This window comes from Eucyclogobius newberryi, unplaced genomic scaffold, assembly GCF_026437365.1.
Source record: "Eucyclogobius newberryi isolate DKJ021-1_F unplaced genomic scaffold, fEucNew1.0.hap1 SCAF_22, whole genome shotgun sequence".
Taxonomy (NCBI): Eukaryota; Metazoa; Chordata; class Actinopteri; order Gobiiformes; family Gobiidae; genus Eucyclogobius; species Eucyclogobius newberryi.
In genome coordinates this window covers 24,544,245-24,556,831 of record NW_027315857.1, presented here as the reverse complement: position 1 = coordinate 24,556,831, position 12,587 = coordinate 24,544,245, and the positions used below count along the sequence as shown (strand labels likewise).

Here is a 12,587-nt window from a genome sequence, read left to right as displayed (position 1 = left end):
GAAATAACTTGTTCACAAAAACAATCTATGAACTTTAATCAAGTTTTTGTTTTATATTTAAGCCAATATGTGTTAGCCTTTAGCTTTGAGACAAAAACACTTTTATAAACACTTGTTACGTAAAAGTACTTATCCTGCTGCAGTGATTCTCACTCTGGAACTCTGGATGTTTCTCGTCATGATTCTTCTTGCTCATGATGTTTCTAATATCCTTGTGATTTAGGCTGATTTTTTTTTTTTAAATGACAAAAAAAACCACAGTAACTATCTGTATGGAGCGAAATAGCAGAGTCTTCCTCAAATAAAGTCAAATAAAAAGCTGTGACACAAAACGAGTTCCAGAGTGAGAATCACTGCAGCAGGATAAGTACTTTTACGTAACAAGTGTTTATAAAAGTGTTTTTGTCTCAAAGCTAAAGGCTAACACGTATTAGCGCCGATGGAGGTTTTCTGTGCACTTTTTCTTTTTGCTCTCAGTCCTGATCCAGTCCCAATTGACTTTATTTCTAGTGCACATTTTACAAAACAAAAGCCAAAGTTTCCAAAGTGATAATGAATACTATTCAATAAAAACATTGAAATTGAGTTAAAAGAGTAAATTAGAATAACAAAACAACAGAGACTAAAAGAGTAGGAACTATAGGCTGGGGACCGGGGGCCACCGGAGCCCGGCACCGGGGCCACCACCAGGGCCACCGGGGCCACCGGGGCCGCCACCGGGGCCACCGGGGCCACCGGGGGGTTTGATATGAAATTATATTTTTTAGGACGGCTGATTGTGTTGAATCAAGCTCATGTGAATAATTTAGACGTTTCAATACAAAATAGAGTCTTTATTGATGAGCCGCAAAAGATCAAAGACAAAACACCAACATGAGCCGTTACATGCCAGTTACACGCCATTATATCCCCCTCGGTTCATGAATATTGGCCCCTTCCCTCCCCTTTTGAGATAACCTTATGCTATAGACTCCTTAGGCATGGGCAGGTGTAGGTCCCTCCTCTGCTCCTGCCCTGCCCCTGCCCTGCCCCTGCTCTTCCCCTGCACTGCCCCTGCACTGCCCCTGCCCTGCCCCTGCTCTGCCCCTGCCCTGCCCCTGCTCTGCCCCTGCACTGCCCCTGCTCTTCCCCTGCACTGCCCCTGCACTGCTCCTGCCCTGCCCCTGCCCTGCCCCTGCACTGCCCCTGCTCTGCCCCTGCACTGCCCCTGCCCTGCCCCTGCTCTGCCCCTGCCCTGCCCCTGCCCTGCCCCTGCTCTGCCCCTGCACTGCCCCTGCTCTTCCCCTGCACTGCCCCTGCACTGCTCCTGCCCTGCCCCTGCTCTGCCCCTGCCCTGCCCCTGCTCTGCCCCTGCACTGCCCCTGCTCTTCCCCGACCTGCTCTGACACGACCTTGATTGTCTTTGCCGATGGAAAGATATGCAAACAAAGCAATACAAATGTGCCTGGGCCCAACTCGGCATTCTCAAGAAGACACTGCAGTTTGTGAAACACATTTGTATTGCTTTGTTTGCATATCTTTCCATCGGCAAAGACAATCAAGGTCGTGTCAGAGCAGGTCGGGGAAGAGCAGGGGCAGTGCAGGGGCAGAGCAGGGGCAGGGCAGGGGCAGAGCAGGGGCAGGGCAGGGGCAATGCAGGGGCAGGGGCAGTGCAGGGGCAGAGCAGGGGCAAGGCAGGGGCAGGAGCAGTGCAGGGGCAGTGCAGGGGCAGGGCAGGGCAGGAGCAGAGCAGGGGCAGGGCAGGAGCAGAGCAGGGGCAGGGCAGGAGCAGTGCAGGGGCAGAGCAGGGGCAGTGCAGGGGCAGGGCAGGGGCAGAGCAGGGGCAGTGCAGGGGCAGTGCAGGGGCAGGAAACGTCTAAATTATTCACATGAGCTGGGTGAGGGGGGATGGTGACACGTGCTCGCCCTTATGACGCGGTCTTGCCCCACCGCCCGTCAGTTTGGAGATTGGAGGAAAGGAGATAGTCTGTAAAATAGCTAAACACTGCGGGAATCAATAAAAAAAAACACTCTGGTACATATATGAAGCACAAATAGCAATGTAAGAAGGTCAAAAGCTCTGAAAAGTCAATTTTGCATGTTATGGGACCTTTAAAAATGTAATTTCATATCAAACCCCCCGGTGGCCCCTGTGAACCCCGGTGGCGGCCCCGGTGGCCCTGGTGGCCCCGGTGGCTGTGGCGGGCCCCGGTGGCCCCGGTCCCGGTAGCCCCGGTGCCGGGCCCCGGTGGCCCCCGGTCCCCAGCCTATAGTTCCTACTCTTTTAGTCTCTGTTGTTTTGTTATTAGGCCCGAGCGCCACAAGCTGGCGAGAGGCCTATTAATCTCGTAAGGCCGTGCAAAGCACGGCTGCGAAAGTGCGCACGTAGTGCGCACGAAATCGAGCGCGAAGCACTCGCCCACTTCCAAACACTCACTAACGCACTCCTTCACTCATGCACGCCCCGTGCATACTAATTAGTAGTAGGAAAATGGAACATTACCGTTGTAAACGGGCAAAGCCCGTGCAAAAGTGCGCACTAATCGAGCATTTTACATTGAGATGACGACCGCTTCGCGGTCGTCATCCCCATATAAAGCACTCATTTGCGCTAAGTACCTCACGAATACGTTCCCCATCTCTTGCATGTTCCGTGCATATAAGCATGTAATGCAAAAATTTAACATTATTACTGTATAGAGGGCCAAAAACACAAAGTGGGCGGAGCCCACTCAAAATTAACGAAAGTACCCGTCAGTGACCAGGGACCCACACGATGAGGTAGGAAAGCGCGAGCGCTTTCCGAAAATGTATAGTTTATGATATTTGAAAAATGGGAAACATTGTTTTCGCATCGGAATATTATTCTTTCTTTCTTTCTTCTCGGGACCAACCCCCCTATTTTTCACCCAGTGAATATTGACGAAAAGTCACAAAAATTTGCACACCTCTAAAAATCGTGCCTCTCTACATTCTGGCTATTTCCCTTTTCTAAAATTAAAAAAATTGGCGCGTCAGCGCCCCCAAATGTACCAAAAATGCATTGAGAGATGGGAAATGACCCAAAAAAAAATCGGATCGTAGAATCATGAAATTTGGCGCAGAGGTAGATGGTGACAAGAGAAGTAAAAAATATTATTACGGCAACGCCGTCCGCCCAACCAAATGTCAGCCATATTGCTTCAAAAATGGCTAAACATGACTTCGGAGTTTTTCCAAACGTCGTACTTTTACGAACTCCTCCCAGGGCGTTGGCCCTAAAAAGCTGAAATTTGGTGAAAATGCTACTGAGGAGTGGGACATCAAAAGTTATCCAAATTACATTGATACCTGTCACGGTCTCTGTGCGGCGAAGCCGCAAACTGTAGCAAGAATTTCAGAAATCTCCCAAATTTAACATTTCTGCCGTTTGCGCAGATAAAGTCCGAATTGTGTCAAATTAGAATCAGTTGTTAAACTCTTTGCCCTAAACCTACTTGAAGTGAAATAAATTAATTTGGAGCCACAGCGCCCCCTACAGATTTTATATGGAGGTTAAATATTTAGTTTTGCAAAATTATATGAAATTTGACACACAACTCAATTTTGGCATCCCCATCAGAAAAGTCAATGAGACCCATGTCATAATTGTTATGGCGTTGCCGTAACGATGACCGAAACCTTCCATGTTATTCCAATGGGGAAATCGCCAGAACATGTTTACACTTTAGACTTTCACGAACTCCTCTTAGGGCGTCAGCCCTATTAACCTGAAATTTGGTGAGACTCATCTTCAGGGGTGGAACATCAAAAGGTATCCACATTTTTATTCAAAGAGTCACGGTGTCTGTGCGGCAAAGCACATTTTGCCAAGAATTCAAAATAAAATTGCTTTTTGATGGTAAAACAAAGGGGAGAAGATGTGACAGCGTCACAGATTCAGCAGTAGGCGTAATAAAAGGACAATTAGGGCGCGTTAGCGCCCCCTCCTCTTGCGGCGTGGCAGCGGCGTGGCGGCGGCGGCGTGGCGGCGGCGTGGCGGCGGCGTGGCGAGGGCCGATCATTGCCGCTTGCGGCTATATTTCTAATTTACTCTTTTAACTCAATTTCAATGTTTTATTGAATAGTATTCATTATCACTTTGGAAACTTTGGCTTTTGTTTTGTAAAATGTGCACTAGAAATAAAGTCAATTGGGACTAGATCAAAAGAGCAAAAGAGCAAAAAGAAAAAGTGCACAGAAAACCTCCATCGGCGCTGTGTGAGTTGTGGCCACACCCACAGAGGCTTCTCTGTCCTGGAAATGGAAATTTTCATCCAAACTTTTCATCCAAATTAGTTCTAGGGGAGTTTTTGCCACTGTTGCCATGACACGTTTTGATAGTTAAAACCAGAAGAAGAGCCGAGTGATAAACCAGAGAAGATCACAGGCAGAAGCAGAGAGAGACCAGCTCCAGCCAGCTGCAACTCACAGGTACTTTAGTCCTGGTTTAGACCCGGTTTATTCTTTGTTTAGTCCTGGTTTAGTCCTAGTTTTGTCCTGGTGTTGTCCTGATGCTCTCCCGGTTTATTCCTGCTTCAGTCTTGGTTTAGTCCTGTTTTAGATTTGAGTTCTGCTCAAGTCCAGATTAGTCCTGGCTTAGTCCCGGTTTAGTCCTTCTTTCTTTCCAATTCAGCCCTGGTTAAGTTCTGATTTAGTCCTGTCTTTAGTCCTTCTTTAGACCTGCTACAGTTCTGGTTTAGTCCTGTCTTTAGTCCTGCTACAGTTCTGGTTTAGTCCTGTCTTTAGTCCTTCTTTAGACCTGCTACAGTCCTGGTTTAGTCCTGTCTTTAGTCCTGCTACAGTTCTGGTTTAGTCCTGTCTTTAGTCCTGCTACAGTTCTGGTTTAGTCCTGTCTTTAGTCCTGCTACAGTTCTGGTTTAGTCCTGTCTTTAGTCCTTCTTTAGACCTGCTACAGTTCTGGTTTAGTCCTGTCTTTAGTCCTTCTTTAGACCTGCTACAGTTCTGGTTTAGTCCTGTCTTTAGACCTGCTACAGTTCTGGTTTAGTCCTGTCTTTAGTCCTTCTTTAGACCTGCTACAGTTCTGGTTTAGTCCTGTCTTTAGTCCTTCTTTAGACCTGCTACAGTTCTGGTTTAGTCCTGTCTTTAGACCTGCTACAGTTCTGGTTTAGTCCTGTCTTTAGTCCTTCTTTAGACCTGCTACAGTTCTGGTTTAGTCCTGTCTTTAGTCCTTCTTTAGTCCTGGTTTAGTCCTCGCACGTTTTTATTTCCAGGTGAAGATGGACCGGTTGCTGTGGCGCTCCGTGCAGCTGCTGCTGCTGCTGCTGAGTGAGTTATCATTTTTTATTTCAAATAAACATTCAAAACGAAAATCTAATAAATTGATCATTATTATCAGTGTTTAGGACCTTGATCTTCTTAATTTACCACCAAACATTTACACAAACAATTGCCATCTACCTATTATATTGTAAAATGCTAAATCAACTTCTAATGTTAATCCCTCATCAAAACATGTCTGAATCAGATTGCTATATTTACTATAATTGTAACTATAGAAAGTATAAAAACTTGAAACCGTCTGTGGCATTTGATCCATTTAAGATCATGTCCTCTGTCCTAAGGCTGGATCTAGAAGACATTTGTGTGCGTCACATCGGAGCGCTCGGCTTTATAAGTCATTATTACAACAGTTACAATACAGTGGTGCAATGAGACATGTTTGAGTTTAGCTGCGCCTCGTCTGGAGGATTGATGAGCGCTAAAGTCTGTGAAGGTCTTTTTTACCTTGACCGCGCCTAGTGACAGTCTACAGTACACCATCAGAGCAGGGAGTATCGATATCAAAATATGAATACATCTTTTGTATTTTTGTATCGATGCTGCTATGCAAATGTTGACACTAATTAACATGCAAATTATAAGTCGAGGCTTTAATTTAAGATAAGATAAGATAATCCTTTATTGTCCACACATGGGGAAATTTCATTGTTGCAACGCAGGTAGATCCAGAGGTAGATACAGAAGAACAGATCACTTATAGGAAGTCTGAAAAACACTTTCAGTAGAAGATCTCCTATAAACAAAAACTCCCATAAACAAAACCTCCCATTTCCCAACAAGGGATGGAGGGGAAAATAATAAAGTAATACTGTGAATATAGCATTTTCAAACCAACAGAAGGTAGCATGGTTATCCAAATATTATATGTTTTCACAATGAATACCCCATAAACCTCTTAAACAAAGTATTGAGTATTGAGATACAAATAGCAGTTTAAATTTGTTGTGATGCTTTCTGAAATCTAGCAATGTTGTGCTTCTTCTTTAAGGTCAGATCTGTTTCTCAGCGTCTGAAGACCTCGAGTACCACTTTATAAAAGAGCCTAAGACGTGGGAGGAAGCTCAGACGTTCTGCAGAAAGTTCTACACAGACCTGGCAAAAGTGAAGAACATGAAGGAGCTGGAGAGACTGAGAGCTGCTGCAGACGGAGGAACAGACGTGTGGATCGGACTTCATCAAACCAGCGACCAAAACAAGAAATGGCACTGGTCTCAGCCCGAGGTCCAGTACAATGAAGGAGAGGCTGAGTGGAAGGAAGGGCAACCTGATGATGAAGGAGGAGTTGAAAACTGTGTGGTATTTCATTCCGATAACAAATTGGGTGATACAACATGTGGTCAGTCATATGATTTCATCTGCTACAACGGTGAGGAAACTGTTTTTACTTTTATTACACTTGAAAATCAAATAAATCTTATTGTAAATCCTTTATTCCTTTGATGTGTCACTATTGTGTGGTCTGTTTGTACATGTTTATATTATACATATATCGACTGTAGAGATGGGACACACGGATGTGTCTCACATCAGGAAATGAGAGTTAGGACAATATTTGCAGTAAAATCCACTGTTTTATTTCTAAAAAATCTCATGTTCTGCAGAATCCTCCAACACTTCTAACATTATCAATCACGGAGGAACCTGGACAGAGGCTCAGCAGTTCTGCAGAGAAAACCACATGACCTGATGAGTGGACTGGACCAGATAAGACAGTTCGACGTCAAATATCCAACCCGTTACCACTATTGGTTTGGTCTGTCTCGCGACTCCTGGTCCTGGTCAGATAGAAGCGACTCCTCCTTCAGAAACTGGAACTCAGATGTAAATCCACTGAAGCATAAATGTGCTGCTCTGAGAGCTCAGGGCCGATGGGAGAGCGACACCTGTGACCTAAAGAAACCCTTCATCTGTCATGGAGGTGAGTGTACAAGGAACAACCAAAGCTAATTTGAAATAATATGAATACTATTATATTTTTGCAGGTCTGAAGACTCGAAAGATGTTGTTTAAAATAAAAATGTCGTCTTCAGCTGGAGATTTTGACTCACTCAAACCCTTAATATTAGAACGGGTACGGTCAGTTGTGTAGTTGTAGTCACACCAAGCAACCAAACCTTAGAAACACTGATTATTTAAGTTTTCATAAGGCCGGCCCAAAAAAATTGTCTGTTTGTTGTAACCCAACCCAACATTTCTCAAGTGGGTCAGTCAGTGGGTTAAATTGCCATTTTTGGACTCTGAGTGACCGCCAGGGGTCAGGCTTCCAAAGTCCAGGGGTCAGGCTTCCAAAGTCCAGGGGTCAGGCTTCAACAGTCCAGGGGTCAGGCTTCAACAGTCCAGGGGTCAGGCTTCAACAGTCAATGACGGAAAACGTCTCGATCAACCTGATTGGGCGACTAAATCGACCTTTGTACGCCGTTATCCTTTATTTTGGTAGCGAAGGTGAGCGAGGGGAACATGCGGGTGACACGGGCGCCGCCATGTTTGTTGTGATGACGCTGCTGGGCGTGTTTCCCTCCCAGAATGCATAGCGTAAGTCAAATTTAAATGAAGCTACACCATGACGCCCAGGTCAGTGCATGGTCTGTTTAACACAGAAGCACATGCGTTGCGCAATGCGTTATTTGTCCCTGGGGATGAAAGATATAAAATTATTCTACACGGCGCTTCAGGAAAGACCGTTCGGCGAGTCTGCAAAATATTTAAAAGATAAAAGAATTTGATGTTTTTTTAACAAAATGCAGATTTTTTTTTTTTAGTCGGCTAGTTTTATACCGGGTCGGTCGGGTTACGGCAAACAGACATATTATTTGGCTCAGCCTAACCAGGATTTAGCTTTCATAGCAAAGTTTAAACATTTACAGGACTATTAACATTTGAATGAGGATTAAAATGAATGACTAAACTAAACTTTTTCACTTTTTCTTCAGCTGTACAACCACTTGAGAGCAAACGACCTGACGGATTTCAAACTGCGCTGGAAAACAGACGAAGACGACAAGGATACTTAATTGTTTCTCTGTGCGGTGGATCAAACATAAGGCAGGGGCAACAGGTGGATACAAATTAGGAAATTAAAAGAGATTTAAATTAGGCTGCCCCAAATAAATTGTATGTTTGCTGTAACCCGACCCAACCTTTTTCAAGTGGGTCGGTAGGTAGGTAAATTATTATTTCTTTTACTTTGAAGGCAAAAGAAAATATCCAAATCGTCGCCATTTTTTGATTCTGCCAGTGACCCGCAGTGACCCGCAGTGACCCATAGTGACCCGCAGCGACCCGCAGTGACCGCCAGGGGTCGGGCTTCAACAGTCAATGAGAGAATTAAGTTTCCTTTCTTGACGTTTTTTGCGACATTTTCGGCTTTAAAATATTTCTAGCGAGTTCCAGTGATACAAAATTATACAACACAGCGCTTTTTTGAAAAAAAAAAAAAAAAGGTTGTATAGTCGGTGAGATATAACACAAAAATATGTATTTGGCATCATTTTGAAAAAATGCTGACATTTTTTCCAGTCGCAAATTTTTTCCCCGGGTTGGTCGGGTTACGGCAAACAGACATATTTTTTTTCTCCGCCTAAAACCAGAACTTTGACTGAAACTGACAGTCACCAAACAAACAGATGTTTACCGTTTTTTAGTCTCTGCACAAATACAGCTAAAACATAATGTTGAGAAAAATACCAAGAGCGTGGAGAGGTGGCAGAGGTATACAACACGTCAAAGTCGGACTCGCCTGCTTATATAAACCAGACGAGTCCTTACACACCATCGTTTAGTCCACCTGCTTCCAAAAGGATTGTTCCTTCTGATCAGAAAACAAGCACTCTGCCACTGAGCTACTGCTGCCCCCACTGCTGACCCAAATATCCATCCAGGCTTATTGGAATAATATCGAAATTATATCAATGCATTAATAATCTGCACAGCTAATTATATAAAAAACAAATGGGAAAGAGAGGAGAATTTTTCTTTTGATGGACGAAGAGTGGGAAAGTGTGTGTACGTCTAATTTGACGCAATTTGGACTTTATCTGCGCAAACGGCAGAAATTTTAAATTTGGGAGATTTCTGAAATTCTAGCTACAGTTTACGGCTTCGCCGCACAGAGACTGTGACAGGTATCAATGTAATTTGAATAACATAACTTAATGACTTGAATTCACCGTTAAGCTAAGCTACACGTGCATTAGCCAACTGTCGTTTATTAGCAAAAATGTAATTCTTCCTTTTTACTTACCTCTTCTTCCATGTGCATTTCTATGAATAAGCACGCTCTGGTTATTATCTGGTTATTATCTGGTTATTATCAAGTTATTATCAAGTTATTATCATGTTATTATCAGGTTATCGTCCTGGTCAGGGTTTGGGTTAATGTCTATAAATTCTCAGAAATAGTCAAAGTGCTGAATTTCATTGCTTAACGTTAGTTACACTTGCTTCGTCACACTTGATCAAATATTATTCCTTCAAAAATAAAAGTTGCTCAATTACTTATTGAACCTAATTTTAAAAAGTATTGAGCCTGTAAAATATGCATAAAGTAAGACGTAGACTAGGAATTAAAATAATGTTAATAATCATAATATAATATATATCTATATCTATCTATCTATCTATCTATCTATATATATATATATATATATATATATATATATATATATATATATATATATATAGATATATGTATATGTATATTTATTTATGTATATTTATATATATATGTATATATATATATATATATATATATATATATATATATATATATATATATATATATATATATATGTATATGTAAAACTCACTGTTGATTTTTTTTTTAATAGAACAATATTAATGTATGATAAATGATCAAATTATTAGAAGTCATTAAGTCAAATAATCGGGATCTATTTATTCACAACTCAAAACAAAATATTGTACATTAACCTACTTGTTCCGGCTTAACTGCTGCACTTAGTCAAACGACGTCCCTAAATCAGACTGTGCGCGGCAGCAGTTTGTGAAACACATTTACATTGCTTCGTTTGCATATCTTTCCATCGGCAAAGACAATCAAGGTCGTGTTGATAATTTTTAATTTAGTTAATTTTATTGTATTTCTGTTTCTGTAATTTCTTTGTGATTTGAATGCATTTTTCCTGCTGTGAAGCACTTTGAATTGCCTTGTGTATGAAATGTGCTCTACAAATAAACTTGCCTTGCCTTGATGTGGCAGAGTCAAAATGCTATAATAGAAGAAAGCGATTGTTATTCAGCTTAAACAGCATTTTTTGCAGTACAGATTGATGTATAGCAACTTATATTCCGAGGAGAAAATACCATGCAGAACAGGCTTGATATGTATATTTACAGTTTGAAAAGTACTGTAAGATGCCACTTGGGGCCGCCACAAGGGAAAAGTTACAGACTGTGATGAGAACATGAACAGTAAAGGGGCAGAGCAGGGGCAGTGCAGGGGCAGTGCAGGGGCAGTGCAGGGGCAGTGCAGGGGCAGTGCAGGGGCAGAGCAGGGGCAGTGCAGGTGCAGTGCAGGGGCAGAGCAGGGGCAGTGCAGGGGCAGAGCAGGGGCAGTGCAGGGGCAGAGCAGGTGCACAGCAGGGGCAGTGCAGGTGCAGTGCAGGGGCAGTGCAGGGGCAGTGCAGGGGCAGAGCAGGGGCAGTGCAGGTGCAGTGCAGGGGCAGAGCAGGTGCAGAGCAGGGGCAGAGCAGGGGCAGTGCAGGGGCAGAGCAGGTGCAGAGCAGGGGCAGAGCAGGGGCAGTGCAGGTGCAGTGCAGGGGCAGAGCAGGGGCAGTGGCAGAGCAGGGGCAGTGCAGGTGCAGTGCAGGGGCAGAGCAGGGGCAGTGCAGGGGCGGTGCAGGGGCAGTGCAGGGGCAGAGCAGGGGCAGTGCAGGGGCAGTGCAGGGGCAGTGCAGGGGCAGAGCAGGGGCAGTGCAGGGGCAGAGCAGGGGCAGTGCAGGGGCAGTGCAGGGGCAGTGTAGGGGCAGAGCAGGTGCAGAGCAGGGGCAGTGCAGGGGCAGTGCAGGGGCAGTGCAGGGGCAGTGCAGGTGCAGAGCAGGGGCAGAGCAGGGGCAGTGCAGGGGCAGTGCAGGGGCAGTGCAGGGGCAGTGCAGGTGCAGAGCAGGGGCAGTGCAGGGGCAGTGCAGGGGCAGTGCAGGGGCAGTGCAGGGGCAGTGCAGGGGCAGTGCAGGGGCAGCGGGGTGAACTCGCGGTCACAAATCAAACTGTAGCAGAGAAGCAGGGGCATTGAGCTCATATCGTGGGGCGGCAGCTGTGGTGGTGAGGTCAGTCACCGAGGTGCAAGTGCCTGTGCAGAGTCTGCCAACGAGAGTAACAGCTGAGAGACCAGCCTGAGTGACAAACAAGGGCAGAGCGCCAAGAACACAAGACGTGCCGCATAAATTGGTCACATGTACGGAAGCATCATTGATAATCTAAAACTTGGAAGGGACAGAAGGAAAAAAAATGTCAAGTGAGGCTATAACTATTGCATCTATGGGGTTTAGGGTCTTAACAAGGGGAAAACCAGAATAACAGTGCAGCTACCAGTGGGGGGAGCTAAGAGTCCCCATATCTAAGGAGTTTATAGCGCAAGGGTTTCTCAAAAGGGGGAGTGTCGGGGCCAATAATCACGAACCAAGAGGGATATAATGGCGTGTAACTGGCACGTAACGGTTCTTGTTGGTGTCATCTTGTGCGGCTCATCAATAAAGACTCGTTTTTTTGGCATCGAAACATCTCTAGTCTGGAGTTTGTTTCTCCTTCACGAGGGTTTGATTCAACAGTGTCGTGAGAGGAGAGTTATGGGGAGATGTGTCGTTTTTCTACCGCCTATAACTTCATTCACTAATCCAAGGCTGAATTGTGGCGTACATGTGTCGTAGTGGTGAAGTAGAACTAGTTAGTTTACACGTTAGTTAAAAAATAAAAAATACTTTATGTAAGGCTAAGAACACGGCTTAGCATAATGGTTAAATATTTAGTCTCTTGTTGGATGGATATTGCAGTAGCTGATATTGTAATGTGGATTCTAATTTTGAACTTGCAGAAAAAAAAAATACTGCTTTTGAATCGAACCCCTTTGGTTGGTATTGGTTTTTAATGATTCGTGGTCTGAATTCATGAGAAATATGAGCGTGCAAAGAGCAACCAATAACTCAGAATAACACAAATGGAAAGGAAAACACAAGCCGTATTTACATTTTTTTTACCTTTGTTTTTATTGAGAGAAGAATCGCAATTTACATTTGAAATACTGCCTTCTCTGTCCGTGTAGCGAGCTGTTG

The 12,587-nt window shown here is 44.3% G+C and overlaps 1 protein-coding gene across 1 annotated transcript; it reads left to right on the top strand.

Annotated features, from left to right (window-relative positions):
- Window positions 1-980: 980 nt before the first annotated feature.
- Window positions 981-8,343, top strand: LOC140372122 (C-type lectin domain family 10 member A-like). The gene is made up of 5 exons (XM_072459406.1): window positions 981-990; window positions 6,290-6,597; window positions 7,006-7,219; window positions 7,284-7,372; window positions 8,232-8,343. Exons 1-5 carry the CDS (start codon window positions 981-983, stop codon window positions 8,310-8,312), a joined length of 702 nt encoding a protein of 233 aa, XP_072315507.1. The 3' UTR covers window positions 8,313-8,343.
- The last annotated feature ends 4,244 nt before the right edge of the window (window positions 8,344-12,587 follow it).

Coding starts and splice junctions, on each gene's coding strand:
- LOC140372122 (XM_072459406.1), top strand. Junction 6,598..7,005: donor GAGGAGTTGAAAACTGTGTG/GTATTTCATTCC, acceptor GGACTGGACCAG/ATAAGACAGTTCGACGTCAA. Junction 7,373..8,231: donor AACCCTTAATATTAGAACGG/GTACGGTCAGTT, acceptor CTTTTTCTTCAG/CTGTACAACCACTTGAGAGC.